The sequence below is a fragment of the Anser brachyrhynchus genome (genome assembly GCF_964034855.1).
Source record: "Anser brachyrhynchus genome assembly, chromosome: 18".
In the NCBI taxonomy this organism is placed as follows: Eukaryota; Metazoa; Chordata; class Aves; order Anseriformes; family Anatidae; genus Anser; species Anser brachyrhynchus.
Window position 1 is genome coordinate 12,372,003 of NC_137711.1, and position 16,349 is coordinate 12,388,351.

Genomic DNA, 16,349 nt, shown 5'->3' on the forward strand with positions numbered 1-16,349 from the left:
TTTAACAGGTGGAAAGTGTCTTTCCCTTAGGCTAAATATTGAAGCAAATATGAACTGGAATTGGGGCCAGGAGTTGTAAAACAGATGTGGAGATGGCTGCAGTCACCAGGCATTGACTGGGCCAGCGAGACAGAGCTGGAGGAGAGGTGGTGCAGAGGTGGCCGGGCTGTAAATTGAGCACGCTGTCTGTGCTGCCCCACAAACACTTGGCCAGGGCCTCTGCTCACACAAAGAGGTGTGCCCTGGATTTTCATGGACTTACAGGCCCATTTGGTTCAAAACATGACAAAGACATGATTGAAATTGGGCAGCTGAGACACTTGCTGTCATCTAAATGTCTTCCAGGCACACTTTCTATTACTGTTCACCTCAAGTAGCTCATGTGGTTCCTTTTCATATGTAATCTGAGGCCAAAATTGGCCTTAGATCAGCTCTCCTGACCTCCTGCAGAGTTTTCTTTATTGTCTAGTATGAAGCTTGTGTTGCCTACAGAATCTCTGCCAGAAGACTGTCCAGTCTTTGAAGGCAGCACAGCTTAGATGCAGCCCTTCTTACTTTAAACCCCAAAGTGTAAAGGCATAGTCTAGTGTAGGATCCTGCTCCCTGACTACCAGGGTGCTCTGGTGCTACCAGAGGAGTCAGAGAATCTTTATTTGGGAAATCACCACTTTCTTTTGTAATTGGCCACTCTTCTTTCACCACTCAGTAAGTTAGAGTTTCTCAGTTTGTTTTGGTCTGGTGGTAGCTTCCAGATCTAGCTGCCTTTGTTATGCTCCTCTCCACCAGCTTGTTTTTCCCCTGAAGGCCTGAACACTGTCCTCATGCTGCCTCCAAACATTCCACTCTTGAAGATTTGGCTTTTTATTTTTCAGTGTAAGGAATTTGCTCCAGTTGTCAAACTCTGTTAACGGTTCTTTTCTCCAGCTGTTCCTTCAGAAGTAGGGATCCATCTGCGTTAGGCCACAAGGCCCAATGGGCTCCTGAAAGGCAGGAGTCAGAGTCCACTTTTGCTCTCATGTTAGTCACAGCTTAATGAAATTTCCATTGCAGATCATTTCTGGGCCTTGGGAAGGACAGTCTGGCTGCAGACTGGGTTTGCAAGCCCAGGTTAGAAAACAGAAGCTTTTACTTGGGAATGGAGAAGCTTGACCTCAGGCTCAGAGGAAGACGCAAGTCCCTAAATCCCATCTTGCTTCCCAGTCTCTGAGCAGCTCCTGCTGCACACTGAGCCATGCTCAGGTCTTGGCCACAGTCCAGAAGGCTGTGCTGAGGGGGAAGTATGTTCTCACTGAGCAGTGTGCTTATGGATGCCCCAGGTCCTGAACTGATGCCTTCCATTTGGCCTTTTAGACTCAGCTGCAGAGGGGTCCATTCAGTCTACTCAAATGAAGCTGAAAAGAGCCCGACTGGCAGATGATCTCAATGAAAAGATTGCTCTCAGGCCGGGTCCTTTGGAGCTGGTGGAGAAGAATATTATTCCTGTCGACTCAGCTGTGAAAGAGGCCATAAAAGGTAGTGAAGTGAGCGTGTATTTTGTGTCGTGTGCATGGCACGGGGCAGGGGCTGTCAAGGTTACACGGATGTCAAGCAGCAACTGCAGAAAGTGACCGACCTAGAGTTAGGAGCAGTGGCTGCACAATATTTAAAATTCCTTATTTTTCACCATAATATTGCAGTCCAGCACAGCCTGTGCTATCTTACCTTGGTCTATGAAAAGAGATCTCTCGTCTTCTTAGCGCAGCCAGTATGGGAAAATGAATCATTTCTCAGCCATGTCTTCTCAGAGAGAACACCTCGTTTCTTACTCCCCTTCCCTGCCCAAGGCTTTGAGCATGTAAATGGTATTGCTGGAGAAAGGTCATTCCTTCCTCCCTCACGTGGGAGAGGGCTTGGGTGAACACATGTGGGCATTAGGCCAGTCTGGATTCTCCCACTTGTGACCTGCCAAGCTTTTACATCCCAACAAGAAGGAGTGAAATAGCCCCACTTCAGAGAGGCTGACATTCTTTTTTTTTTTTTCCACTGATGCCAGTGGCACAGAAGGTCCAACAGAGTAGAGAGGAAGGGAAAGCATCACTGGGGTGCTAGACTGCTGGGGAATACAAGGAGCAGCCTGCATCCCAAAGCAGGCTATGCTCCTACCAACCATTTCCCATGCTGTTTATGTATAAATTCAGTGTTCCTCTATTATCCACCTCCCAGCTGGAGGAGGGAGGCAGAATCCTCTGCAGTTATTTCCCCCATGCTGCTGCAGGGAGGCCAGTGCGGGAGCTGACACTAAGGAAAACGGTGACTCAGAGCTCACCAGTACCAAGACAGGGAGATCAGAAGGCAGAGAAAGGAGCAAGAAAACCTGCAGCATCCTGCTAGCCCAGCAGCCCACATTTTTGAAGTCTGGGCTCATCCCTCCACATCCAAACTGGACCTCAGGTCTCAAGTGGGGCACTGAGAGCTGTTTTGCCCCCAGGAGCTCCTTGTTCTCTTGCTCTTGGTTCCTAAATTCATGAGATTATTTCCATTGGTGTAATCCCATGTTAAGTGTCTATTCTGGGCTCAGAACAAGCTGGGGACAGTAGCAGGGCTCTGGAACATGAGGGGTCTTTGAACTACAGGAGCAATGCAAAAAATGGGAACTGAAACAGGAAGCGCTTTGACTTTGGTTTCATCTCAGAAACCAGCAGAAACATGAAATACTGCAGGCTCAAAAACCCCTTTTCCTGTACTGCAATTGTTCCTGCTCTTCATTTTCCCTCTGCAAAGTGCACATAGAGTGTGCACAGTGGTTTCTTCAGTCTGGTTCTTGAGCCACCCTGGTTTCAGCATTTCACAGATCTTGCCTTTGACGGCAAAATGTTCCAGGACTCTGTTTGAAGAGGAATTTTTAGGGAGAGCTTTTAGGGAGAGTTCAAGCAAAATCTCCTCAGTCACTTATCAAAGGAGAGGAGTGAAAAAAAAAAAGAAAAGAAAAGAGAAAGAGAAACCATTAAAAAAATCCCCTCTTTATAAACAATCAAGGCAGTTTGAATATGACTTTATCCACTGGAGCCAAGGCTTGGAGGCTGGGAAAAACACGTGTCAAATTTGAACAATGTTTGTCTCCAGCTGCCTTGTCAGGAGCTTGTGGTAAATAGAGATTTACGGGACAAAACTGTTAAAAACAAAAGTCTGGATTAAAATGATTTAGTCAATTTTGAAATTTCTCCCTTTTGCCATAGCCTTCCATCAATCATCTGCTGGGGAAAAACTTTCCCTGTAAGCCAGTTTTATCCCATTTCAGGTGAAACGCACAGCATGTTAGAGTCCAGCAGTAAGCTATTTGGGTGCCATGAGAAGGAGGTGCTGCAGCTGCACCAGGGACACAATCTCAGTCCTCAGGCTTCTGTAGAAGAAAGCCTCAAGCTGAAGGCTCCTCAAACTGATTTTTGAAGTCAGAGGCACTTTGTGGTGTTCACAGCTTGGGGCAGAAGGTTGAAAAAAGAGCAGAGATGAGCACTGGGACTTGTGAACATTAAGCCTTTTGTTTTTGCAATACCAGAAAGATGACAGGATTTAAAATCATTTTACTTTAACCTTGGAATCCCAACTGTTTATATAGCGGAAAGTTCAGCTGACGTGTTCCTCTAATCACCTCCGGCAGGGTGAGCGGAAAGTGCCAGACCCCAGCCGAAAGCCCTAACATCCCAGTGACAGGAGGCCGACAGTGCCCTACATAGCTGAGCAGTGATATAAGAACCTTTTTTTACCAGGTCCTTGTCATCACTTTGTCCAATACGTTTGAGAGGACAATACCCAGTGCATTAGAAACAGCCCCAAGCAAACACCATTCTGCCTGAGATTACAGCAGAGACATGGGATCATGAAACGACACGGTCAGCCCTGGGCTGGGTGAGAGAGACAGATAAGGGCAGCGCTCCCTGCTCCGCACAGGCCCCCAGTATCAGGCAGCAGGATGCAGCACATTCCTGTCGTGCCCCAGGCTGCCGCTGTGTCCTGAAGGTCCCTTGGGCTCCGTGCTTTGGCACGTTTTCTCCTCACATGCCTGTCAAATGCCAGCCTAGTGGAAGTCTTGGAGATCTACAAGTCCCTCTGCTTGGAGTGATTATTCCCAGGAGAGGATGCCCACACTTGTCTGTAGACACCCCAGCGCAAGGGATCGTACAGCCTTGTGTTTCCTCAGGGAAGGTACAACCTCTGATGGCAGCTGTAGAGGAGAGGGGACAGGCCCTATTTCCAGACACACATGAGGAACCCCAGGCCGTGGGGAGCAGGGAGGAGAGAGGCTCTCCACAAGACACTTGCTCTCATATTCCCGTGCCTGCCTGCCCCAGAGCTGCCATGGCAAGTGTACTGTTGAGCTGTTTGCATTTCTCTGCCAAGCAGACAGAGCAGCTCCTTGGGAACACCAGGGTCACAGAGGAGGCTGCTGCTGTTGACACTTGCAGAGCTGTGGATGGGGACAGGCACAGTGCGCAGGACGCAGAGCCATGTTGTCAGGATACCAGCAACTGTTGACTGTCTGGGACCTCTTCCTAACACAACCCCACGGCAGGCGGGCCCACCTTCTGCAGGGGTCTAGCTGCTGGTGGCTCAGGGACCCATCCTGGGGCGGGCAGCCAGGGCTCCCTGCTCCCTCACCCGCCCTGGCACCACGAGCTGAAGCAAGCAGAGATAAGCCTTTATCTCTGAGATAGGGGCAGGAGGGTGCGTGTCAGTGAGAAGGTGCACATTGCTAGAGCAGCCGCACAGACAGGTGGAGGCTTGTCCCCGAGCCCTTCCTATTTCCCCATTTGTCACCTCGCTATCGGCATGCCAAGCTGCCTGACAAATGCCAGACGTGAGCACGAGGAGATTATGAGCATGACCACGCTGCTCCTTCCTCTGCCCCCACCTGCAGCTCTCCCAAAGCTCACATGAGAGCTCTTGTTTTTCACCACTTCATTTATCAGTAAAAGCCTGGGGTCAAGAGCTCTTGCCCATCTGACTATGAGGAGGAGCTCTGCAGGAGGGAGAATCAGTGTCTGGGGCAGGCCTTGTGGCAGTCAGGAAGTAACGGCAGCAATCTGAAGCATTTCATGTGGCTGAAGTGTGTGGACAGCCACAGGACCTGCTGCCTCTGTCCAGCTGCAGCCAGGTGCGCTCACCTTGGCTCTTCTGCCATGAAAGCGTCACCCTCCACGTCAATTTCAACCTCAGCTCTTCTGCTGAGGATCACTAAGTGCGATCGAGATGCTTGGCAGACTGGGGAGAGAGACTAATGCCCCTCTCCTCGTTTCAGCTCAAAGGCAGGTCGGGACAGCTGAGCTGCTCTGCACCAGCCCAGTGTGCTGTGCTCTCTCAGAGCCTTCTGCCTCTGACAGGCCAAGCTTCTCTGAGACCTCTTTTCTCCACTTCCCAAGTATTGTGCTCCCCACCAGCTTTGTTCATTTGGCTGTAGGGGACTGGCCTGCAGGATCCTTCCCCATGTCAAACCAGCGATGCTGTCCTCGGACAATGGTTTGACATGGGATGAGGCATTCGAACGCCTTGAGCACCAAGTCCTCAGCCTGTAGCCAGATCTGCAAAAGGGGGACACGTGGGAAACTGACCAGGTCCCGCAGGCCGGGACTGCAGGGCGCGCTGCGGTTTCCGAGCACTCCCCGCGCTGCCCTGTGCTCACCCCATCCCTCCAGCCGGGGACAGCCCAGCCGCTGGCTGCCACCCACGCCCGCTCCAGCCGGGGCGGCGGAGCCCGCGGCCAGGAGCCGGGGGCAGGCGGGCGCTGCTGCCCTGGGGCGGGCCGGCCGGCGGGGACGGGGGGGCACGCCGCTGACCGCCGCCCCCCCGCACCCGGCAGGTACGCAGGTGAACTTCTCCAAGCCACCCGACGCCTTCGCCTTTGAGGAGGACAGCAGCAATGACGGCCTGTCCCCGGAGCAGGCCAGGAGCGAGGACTCCCAGGGCTCCACGGAGTCGTCGGCGGGCACCAAAGCCTCGGAGCCGGCCCCGCCGGCGCCCTCGGGGACGCCCCAGGTGGGTGGCGCGGCCCGGCCCGGCGGGGACGGGGCGGGGACGGCGCCCGAGGAGCGGGCCCGCAGCGAGCGCCTCCCGCCTGCTCCGCGGGCACGGCGCGGCCCTGCGCCTCCGGCCGAGACGGGGCCGGCTTCGGGCGGGGGGAGGCGCGCAGGGGGCCCGGCCCCGGCCCCGTCTCGGCCCCGCGGAGCGGTGCCGCCCTCTGCCGCCTCGCGGGGGCCGCGCAGCCGCCGGGCGGAGGCAGCGGGGAGCGGTGGGGGGGCTCCGGGCACCGGGAGGGAGGGAGGCGAGCGGGGAGGGAACTGGAACGGACTGGGGGAAATGGGGATCCTGGGCTGGGGCGCTGGGGTGTACTGGAATGGACTGAAAGAAAGTACTCTGGGCTGGGAGGACTGGGGGGGGAGGGAGGGGGCACTACGGGAACTGGAGGGATTGGGTCGTGCCAGAAGTATCCTGGGGGCACTGAGGTGTGCTGAGGGGACTGGGCCCATCTGGGGGACCGAGGGGCCAAGGGTGCACTGGGAGGGGTGGGGATACAGGGCTGAGGGGGAGTGGGGATAGCTGGGGCGCTGGGGTAGGCAGGGATAGACTGGGGAGACAGGAAGGCTAGAGGGGACTGGGATAGCCTGTGGGAACTGGGGAGGGTGGGCTGGGGTAGGCATGGCAGGACTGGGATGGATGGGTGGACTGGAGAAGACTTTGGGCAGGGGAAGAGGGTGGCAGGTGCTCGATTCAGGAAAAGAGACACTTCCACTGAATATGGGTGCTCCAGACACACTGCTGTGAGCCCAGGGACACCAGGCTGTCCTTTCCCCAGGGACTGCATGAGGTTTCCAAGCTCTCCATCTCCTTTCTCTGTGCCAAGAGACCTCTGCAGCCTGGTCAGGGCCCTCTGAGACCAGCTTTGGAGAGGGCAGTGTATCAGCACTGGGGTGCAGAGCTGCTGCAGCTCAGTCCCTGGCTGCCGGAGTGGGGTGCGGCCCCTCGCCCTGCAGGAACTGAGCATCAGGGTGGAGGGAAGGTTGTCTGTGGGGACAGGCTGTCCAGGGGGCCTGCATCTGCCCCACATCCCCTCACACTGCACCTCTTCCTTTCAGGATCACCCCCACGGCACTGAGGGCAATGCAGCGGAGCTGGCCTCGGGGCAGAGCAGCCAGTGTGACAGCCCCAAGCAAGCACCAGGACAGGACAGCCCACCCCTCCCGGTGCCCTCTGTGGTGAAGGTAATGTCTTCAGGCCCAGGCTCCCTAGCAGAGGGAACAAGCACAGGGCAGGTGGCTGCAGCCAGGCCCAAAGCACCCAGGTGCTGCACCCCATATGTCTGGCAAGTTTAGGGGTTTGGCCTCGAAGGCCTGGAATAATGAAGGGAGATGGATCCCATTGTCAAGTACTGCAAGTTGACTTCATTTTTTAACTATAAAAGGTAGAGCTTTGGTCCCTGCTCAAGGTGATTGAACAGTTCCTTTATTGGAATATCCCCTGGAGCTGGAAACAGGAGACACAAGGCAATAGGGAAATACCTTCAAGGCAAGTCATTCTCCTTCTCATGTGCTCTTTAGCACATCTGGGATGAAATGTTGCCCTTGGGGAGTCACACACATGTTTAGCTGCTCATGGAGCTGGGCTGTCAGGCTGCCAGCAGGACGTGCCCTTGCTCTGCCAGGTCTCCAAGTTCCCACAGGAGTGACAGGACCTCTTCTCTCCACTAATTCCTTTGCTTCTTGTACCAACAGTCAAAATCATCCAGTGATAGCAAGAACCGTCACAAAAAGCCCAAGGACACCAAGCCCAAGGTGAAGAAGCTGAAGTATCATCAGTACATCCCTCCAGACCAGAAGGCAGAAAAGTCCCCTCCGCCCATGGATTCTGCATATGCCAGACTCCTCCAGCAGCAGCAGCTCTTTCTGCAGCTCCAGATCCTCAGTCAGCAGCAACAGCAGCAACAGCAGCAGCAGCAGCAGCAACAGCAACATTTCAGCTACCCAGGGATGCACCAAGGGCAGATAAAGTGAGTGACAGTGTGCCAGTATCAGGGCTTAGTCCTGTCTCCCTCCAAGCTTTCCTCTTTCCTGCCCATCTGTGCCAGTGCAAAGGGGATAAATGCATGCAAAGGAAACACAAAAGCTTCAAAGTATAGCAGTCTTCTGAAAAGCTGTTCTGGCTTTGTGCACTGGTTGGGGAACCTGTGACGTGCTGGTAGGTCACCAGCAATCTCCTTGCAGCCCAAACTGGTTTTCCTGGGGGGTTGGTGGTCCTTCAAGTCTTGTACAGGAGATAGGAGCCCCAAGGGAGCAGAGAGATGGTACGTCATATAGCACTGGGCACAGAGACCCTGGAGGACAGACGTGTTACCCCAAATCTCCTTTGTTATTTCAGGCAATCAAATGAGCAAATGGTCAAAAGTTCAAATTCTTCATCAACTTCTGTCAACAACACCCCTCTTTCTCCTGTGAAAACCACCTTTTCAGGCCAGACTTGTGTCTCATCTATCAAGCCAGGCCCTCTGCCATCTAACCTGGATGATCTGAAAGTGAGTTAAAACTTTGTCACCACAGGAGCAGAATCTCATAGCCTGAATGTGCTTTGCTACCCCTTGTGTGTGCAGTGTAGTGCAGCAGGGACTGACTGTGTTACAGGTCAGCAAACCAGAACCACCACTCTACATGCAAACCCAGGCATACAGCATGATGAATCAGGAATCGATTGGTGTTGTGGTAACTAAAAACGTGGACTTTCTGCTCTGCGGGTATCACATGGGTGCATTGCTCCAGTGCACATATCAGCAAACCCTGCATCTTGAGATGGCTGCAGGCCAGGGTATCAGGTCAAAGTCTAAAGAACAATCTGTGCTGCTGCTCCTGTAGCTCATGGCCCCATACCTTCAGTAGTTTTATGGTGGATGTCTTGGATACTGCTAGCAGACCAGACAGAATGTGTCAGCGTTGCCTTGACACCAACTCAGTGACTCAGCTTCTCAGTGGTCATTGCAAGCCCATGCTGCAGTTCCTCTGCCAGCAGCATTCAGGCCAGCTCAGCTCTCTGGAGAAGCAGGTATCCCCTGGAGTCTGCGGCTCTGAGCACTGGTTTGAATAGTATCTAAATCTCTCACATAGGCGAGAGAGGAGGGAACAAGAGAGAATCATTCAAATCACTGATTCTTTTATCATTTGTTAACAGAGCCTCAGCCATAGGGAAGGCCAATCTTTTTTTTAGAAGTAGAGACCTAGGGGAAATGGATTTCTCCATCGTTATTAGATGGAGAAATAAGATGAGGTAGAAATAACATGTGCTTGGCCATAGCAATAACCTTGCTCAGATGCCTGAACCTGGTGCAGATGCCTGAACATGGAGTAGCTGGCTCCAGAGATCTGTGGTCGTGTTATCTGAGCTAAAGGATAGTTCCCGGCCTGTGTTGAAAGTCTTCTGCTCTGGTAGATACTACTGCTAGGAAAGGAACCATGGATTATTTCCATGGCCCAAGGACCACTGCTGGTTCACGGAGAGCAGTCACAGCTTCTGGAGGAAGAAAGAAGGTTTTCCTATTAGGAAGATCAGGGTCCTGTGGTAGTCAGGGCTGTGCATGCTGACTGATCACCTGGGGAGCCCGAGCTTTAAAGCAGGAGGCATGTAACCTATGATATGAGGCTTGTCGTGTGAGAAATGTCACGTTTCTGAAGCACTCAGCTGCAAGGGGAAGCACAAGGAATGATTATTGGTTACTTTTCTTCTAGGTGTCAGAACTGAGACAGCAGCTCCGAATAAGAGGCCTTCCTGTATCCGGTACCAAAACAGCGCTGATGGAACGGCTGCGGCCCTTCCAGGAGTGCAGCAGCAATGCAGTGCCAAACTTCAGTGAGATCACAACTGTAACCTTTCCAGTCACTCCAACAAGCACCTTGTCAAGTTACCAGTCGCAGTCCTCCACCAGCATGTTATCAAACGGCTTCTACCACTTTGGCAGCACCAGCTCCACCCCACCCATCTCTCCAGCCTCCTCCGACCTCTCTGTGAGTGGCTCTTTGCCAGACACATTCAATGATGGGCCCATGTCTTCTCCACAGTTTGGTCTTCAACCATCTCCAGTTCATGGTAGTGCTGAAGAAAGCCTCATGAGCAGCATGAATGGAGGGAGCATCCAGCTGGAGCTGGAAGGGATTGACACAGAGAAAGACAAAATGCTGGTGGAGAAGCAGAAGGTCATCAATGAATTGACATGGAAGCTGCAACAAGAGCAGAGGCAGGTGGAAGAGCTACGGATGCAGCTCCAGAAGCGAAAGAGAAGCAATGGCCTTGAGGAAAAACAACAGCCCACTCAGCATTTCTTTGGTGTCCCCATCAAGCAAGAAAATGCAGTGTCCAGCTGCCCATTTGCATCCAAACAAACTGCCTTAAAAGGCCAAGCCAGCAGCTCAGATAAGTTAAGTAACTGTGGTGTGCCACAGCTGTCTCACATTGTAAATAGCCACTGCCTGGAGCCTGCAGGGCAAAGCACCATCACCTCCTCAACATTCCTGAGCCCGCAGTGTTCCCCCCAGCACTCTCCTCTCGGGGCTGCAAAGAGCCCGCAGCACATCAGCCTGCCGCCGTCCCCTAATAGCCACTATCTCCTGTCGGTGTCCCCCGGCTCACAGGCAGAAGGGCGCAGCGGGTCCCCACAGACCAACAGTTGCCTTCGCACAGCATCGGTAAGTGGAGAGCACCCCAGCCGTCATCTAGGTGGTGAACACGCTCATATCTGTGGCCATTCACACAAATGTCTCTGAGTGATTTTCCATCAGGCTGGGACAGCTGGCGTCCAGGATGGGCACCCAGGGGGTTGCAGGAGCACGTGGGGCTGCCTGTAAGGCAGTGTAGCTGAGATGGAGAATGGGTTGGAAGCTAATGGCACTGCAGGGTCCTTTGCAGGGTGTTTCCTGGAGAACCCTGCTGCCACCACATCCAATTGCCCTGGGGGAGCACAACCCAGCTCCTCTGTTCCATGGAGCCCTGGCACAGCTCCTTATGCCCTGGGGGAGCCCTGGCACAGCTCCCTCTTCCCCAGAGGACCCCAGCACAGCTCCCTCTGCCCCTGGGTGAGCACTGGCAAAGTTCCCTGTGTCCTGGGAGAGTCCTGGCACAGCTTCCTCTGCCGTGGAGGGACCTGGCACAACTCTCTGCCCTGGGGAAGCATTGGCACAGCTTCTTCTACCCTAAAGGAGCCCTGATGCATCTCCATGTCCCCTCAAGGGGAGGCTCTGGCACAGCTTGCTGCGCCCCTGGGGGAGTCCTGGCACAGCTTCCTCGGCCCCATGATGTTCTGGCACAGTTCTCTCCACCCTAGGGAAGCCCTGGCACAGCTCCCTCTGCCCCACGGAGCCCTGGCACACCTCCATCTGCCCCATGGAGCCCTGGCACAGCTCCCTCTGCCCCTAGGAGCCCTGGCACAGCTCTATCCACAGTGGGGAAGCACCAGCACAGCTCCCTCTGCCCCTGGGAGGTCTCTGGCACAGTTTCCTATGCCCCTGGGGAAGCCCTGCAATACTAGTCAGCATCTTGCTAAGCCACTGCAGCTCCTAGCAGTGTAAGGTACTTTAACCACTGGGTTGAAGGAAGGCAGTTACCCCAGTCATATGGGAAGCCTTTTCTTGGGGAGATGACAAAGCAGGGCTTGCCACTGGGATCTGATGTCAGGACAGAGCTTGTGCCACCCCCTCAGGCCACCAGCACTGCAGAGCTGTCCCTTCAGTGTCTCCACGCCTCGTTCAGCCCTCAGGGTGCTATGAAAGCTTGGAGAGGGAGGGGCACATGCTGCCAACACACAAAAACAGCACAAAGGGCTGCTTATCACAGCCCCATTTCATCCTAACACCCTACCAGGGTTCCCCAGGCAGTAGTAACACCCATCATATTTGTTGTCTGTAAAGCACGCAGGGTGGCTCCAGGTGCACGGCGCACCCGCAGAGTGTTTGGGCAGATGCACAGCAGGTGTGCGCTGAGTGTGCAACAGGCGCACGCAAAACAACCACCGCTGCACGCAGCGCTCACGCGGGACAGCTCAAGAGCCACAGCCCCACAGCCAGCACCCTGAGCAGTGTGCAGTGTCAGCGGGGTGCAGTGCTGCAGGGTGACAGAAAGTGGGATGCAGCCTTGTCACTAAGCTGCTCAGAGGACGGCGATACAGGTGACATGGGCAGTCAGGAATGGTGCTGTCAGGTGGGCAGAGGGGAGCAGCACTGTTGGGGTGAGACAGGAGGAGAAACAGAGTGCTGCAGTGGGACGGGCAGCAGGGCACGGTGCTGCAGGGGTGAAGTAGGCAACGCGGGGCATGCTGCTGGGGTGATAGAGGCAATGGGGTGCATTGCTCTGGGTGATCTGGGCACAGAGCAGTGACTGCCGTGGTTAGGGTGCAGTGGCGACCTCAGCAGTGGGGCACAGAGCTGTGGGTGCAACAAGCAGTGGGACAGAGCACCATGGTGCATTGCACAGTAGAGTGCAGCGCGGTGGGGCTATGCTCCAAGAGAGACAGTGGGATTGCTCACAACAACCAGAGAGCAGTCACAGGGCACCATCAGGGAGCAGCAACACCTCAAGGACTCCTCCAGCTCTTTCCCCATTGCCAGAGCACAAGGAACACATTTAGGGGTTGGCCTTGCAATGTCCTGCAGCTCATCGTGGCTGTGAAACCACTGTCCTGGGCTTCCCTGTGGGCCTCAAGACAAGGTGAACAGCCACTTGCAGTCACTGGACCTTTAGGTGATGTCTTTCCTGGAAGAGGGTGGCCCTCTTGCTGGCAAAAAGCTGGCACCAGTATGCAGGTGTTCGGTATGGGCACAGAGAAGGCCTGTGGGCTGTGACTCTTTTGGGCAGTCTCCATGAGCTGTCCCAGGACAGGTAGTGACAGAGAAGGTCCCCAAAGGGAGGAGCTGAGAGGCAGCTGGTAGCTGGGGGAGCATTGCACTCCTGGGCATAACCACCTCTCCCTCTTGCTCCGCACATTCACAGAAAAACCACAGATAAAGTAACAGCTCTGCAAGACCATGCCTGCGGCCAGATCTCAGTCAGTGACCAGGGTTCAACCCAGCCCTGGATTCCCCCGGTGTCCTCAGAGCTAACCCAAAGAGCTGTTTTACCTCCCTCTTTCCTGCCCAGAGGCCAGGCACTTTGAGCTGATTTGACCTGCAGTATCATTAGTTTTCCTGGTTTCGTTCTGGCTTCAACTGGGGCGAAAGAGGGCCTCCCTCTGTGCCGAGGAGCGTAACCTTTTCCCTGTGCATTGATTCCGTTTCCCTGTATTTCCCCCACGCAGATGGCTACGCAGGCAGGTCAAAAGTTTTCTATTCCATCCCCAAGTTTTTGTAATTCAAGCCCAGTCCTCTCAGAGGTAAAGCAGCCTCCACCCTATGAGGATGCAGTAAAGCAGGTAACTGCATGATTTTTACTTTCTATAGGGCTAGGGCTGTGCAGAGTGTTCGTTTGTGGTTAATGTAACTGTCAGCTGCAGGAGCTACAACCCATTATGGGATCTCTGGGTAGGACAAGCCTTTTTACATAAGGAATGGGGTTTCTTTGAAGAGTCAGTTACTAAATGACTGCCACAAAGCAGTCAGACACCGTGCTAGAAGGGATAGCATCTTCTGTGCTGATGAAAGGTGCCTGGGGTCCAGACATCCCATACAAATGCCCCAGGACTTCGTTGTCTTCTTCTTCAGGGTGCTCAGGGAACAGACCCTGGAGCATCCCTACTGGCCATTCTTTGGGACACCTCACCTAGCCCATTAGCAGAGTGCCCTGCTGATTGCCATCTGCCTAACCTTATCCTGGAGCCACATGCCCTTAGCCTTATCCTGGAGTGGTGCTGCCGTGGGGAGGAGCTCCCGTCTCCCATGAACTCCTTACTTCTTGTGACAGTCCGTCAGCAGCCTCAGTGCCAGTCGCGGTGCCTTTAGGAACATAGAGTGATACCATTGGCAGTGCTAAAAATTGTCTTATGCTGGCTGGCAGGGAGGTGTGCAGAAAGTCCTTCCAGTATGGGGTCAGGGAGAGGAGGATGCTACTATGTTATCCCCAGTGAGGCTGCTGGGACTGCAAGCAGGCACGTGCCAGTGCTAGATGCCGGGTCCAGGTCTGGATGTCCTGGTTGCTCTGGGCAGAGGCAGTTTGCAGTGTCACTGAGCACAGACAGGCTCGGTGGCAGGGCAGGGGGAACCTGGCTCAGTGCTCTCCAGATCTGCTGCACGTGTCCCAGGTCCCTGCGGTGCTCATCTCTGAACACTGCTGCCAGCCCCATGCGCCTCTCATGGGGTCTAGAGCCACCTACCTGGCGCGTGGCTGGAGGGACTCTCCTCCTAATGCCCTCTACTCTCCTCTTTGCCGTTTGCTGCAGCAGATGACTCGAAGTCAGCAGATGGACGAACTCCTGGACGTGCTGATTGAGAGTGGAGGTACGCACTGCTTCTCTGTTCCCTCCAGGGCTTCCCCTCCATCAGGCATAGGTCGGTGGGGCCCAGAGCTCTCAGTGTGCCCCAGTGGAGCTGCCTGAGCTGGGTGCAGCTTTCGTTTGCTTCCCTATGCCAGGAGCCACTGAGATTGACTCCAAAACCACACCCGACCTGTGCTGGTGAGGAAGCCTGCCAGAGCCTATTTCTGCACATGCCCCAAATCATTGTGGGAGTCTGGGCTCAGGGTGTCACCTATGCAGCCTGCTCAGGAAGGACTGCAGGGTGACAGCACTGCCAGCGCCCTCCCCACGCAGAGCCCCTGCTGCCCTCCGCCACTCCCAGTGCTGCCAGTGCCATCTCCCACGTAGAGCACTGCGGTGCTCTCCCCTGTGCAGATAGCTGCCAGTGCCCTTTCTTGTGCATGACCCAATCCATGCCCACCCCCATGGGGACAGCTGCCAGTGCTCAAGTCCTGGAGATGGGGTCCAAAACCAGTGGAGCTGAGATCAGGAAGTGGGAACATGGGGGGCTTCCCACAGGGAGGGTGGGTGAGCAATGCCAAAGGGATTGAGTTGGGAGTGGGTTTGTGCAAGCATGCCCAGCCCAGGAGCCCAGCTCAAGGGCCTTGGCTGTGCCTCTGGGCCAGCAGTGATGGGCACTGCCAAAGCACTTCAACCCGCTCTTGTTTGCTGCACAGAAATGCCAGCCAATGCCAAGGAAGACCGGTCCTGCCTGCAGAAAGTACCTCACATAACAGTGTCTACAGGGAACTCCAGCACTTCTCTCCCAAAGTCGTCTGCCACATTCGAACAGGTCTCCTCCACCCAGCTCCCGTTCGAGCACTGTCCTGGCGGTGGTGACACTCACCTCGAGGTCCTGCTGAATGCTCACAGCCCACTGGGGAGAGTCAGTGAAATTGCCCTACTGAAGATGGGAGGAGAAGAGTCCCACTTCGAAGGGATGATAGAGGGGTTCTCCAGCAAAGCTGCAGATGAACTGCTCACCTCCCAGGAGATTTTACAGACTCCCCTCTCACCAATGGAAACACAGCTCTCCCCTTCCCCTGCTGATGGCTCTGGTTTACAAATGAGTTTCACTGAATCTCCATGGGAAACGATGGAGTGGCTGGACCTCACCCCCCCCAGCTCTGCCACCGGCTTTGGCTCGCTCACCTCTGCGGGCCCCAGCATCTTCAACATTGATTTCCTAGATGTTACTGATCTCAATCTAAACACCAGCATGGACCTTCACCTGCAGCAGTGGTGAACAGGAGGGCGGCGGAGGCAGGATACTGTAAGCCTGCAGCAGCCAGCGCAGTGTTTCCGTCATGCCGGAGAACACATAGGGCTAACATGCCAGAATCAGGGGAAACTGGAGCCATTTTCCCAGTGAATAAACTTGTTTGAATTTCCTGTTACTGCAAAGTGACAGCTCAACAGCTCTGGTACTTTGGTTTTCCTCCATTGACACATCCCCACAAAGGATACCTTTATCAACACTCCTTTAGATTGAGAGTTGTCTAGAACTTCAATTTTGTTCCTCTTACGTTTTTCTCCCCATTTTTAGCAGTTACTCCCATGAGAACTGGAGCAGCTCATGACAAAACTGTGGTGAGGACACCTCAGCTGGGAAGCAACAGGGAATCATTCAGAGGTTGCTGCCCCCTTCCCTCTTGCCTGTCCAGCTATTTAGGCCATTGTGCATGGCTCACCTTAGCCATGCCAGGTCAGGAGGATTGGGAGCAGGGAGGTCCAAGGGCTCTGCCCAGCCAGGGCAACAAACACACTTCTCTGTACAGCCAGACTTGCCTTATATCCTTCCTTCTGTCCCCAAAGCCATGTTCCCCCAGTCCCTGCACAGCTGTGCTCCAGGTGAGTGAGAGATGGAGCCGATGTTCATGGTGGTACTTTGGGATGTTCTCAG

General features: G+C 54.5%; 1 protein-coding gene across 18 annotated transcripts in view; it reads left to right on the forward strand.

Moving 5' to 3' along the window:
- Window positions 1–15,850, forward strand: part of MYOCD (myocardin) — a 252,134-nt gene extending 236,284 nt beyond the window's left edge. For 11 of the 18 annotated variants that reach the window (XM_080560533.1, XM_080560543.1, XM_080560548.1 and 8 more), the window contains 8 exons: window positions 1,351–1,512; window positions 5,834–6,009; window positions 7,107–7,232; window positions 7,743–8,017; window positions 8,386–8,539; window positions 9,741–10,694; window positions 14,372–14,429; window positions 15,124–15,850. In XM_080560533.1, coding sequence (XP_080416659.1) covers window positions 1,351–1,512; window positions 5,834–6,009; window positions 7,107–7,232; window positions 7,743–8,017; window positions 8,386–8,539; window positions 9,741–10,694; window positions 14,372–14,429; window positions 15,124–15,692 — 2,474 coding nt within the window. In that variant the 3' untranslated portion in view covers window positions 15,693–15,850. Of the gene's footprint in view, window positions 1–1,350; window positions 1,513–5,833; window positions 6,010–7,106; window positions 7,233–7,742; window positions 8,018–8,385; window positions 8,540–9,740; window positions 10,695–13,294; window positions 13,409–14,371; window positions 14,430–15,123 lie in introns of all 18 variants that reach the window. The other 7 variants (XM_080560549.1, XM_080560534.1, XM_080560539.1 and 4 more) reach the window with 4 other exon arrangements.
- Window positions 15,851–16,349: the final 499 nt, after the last annotated feature.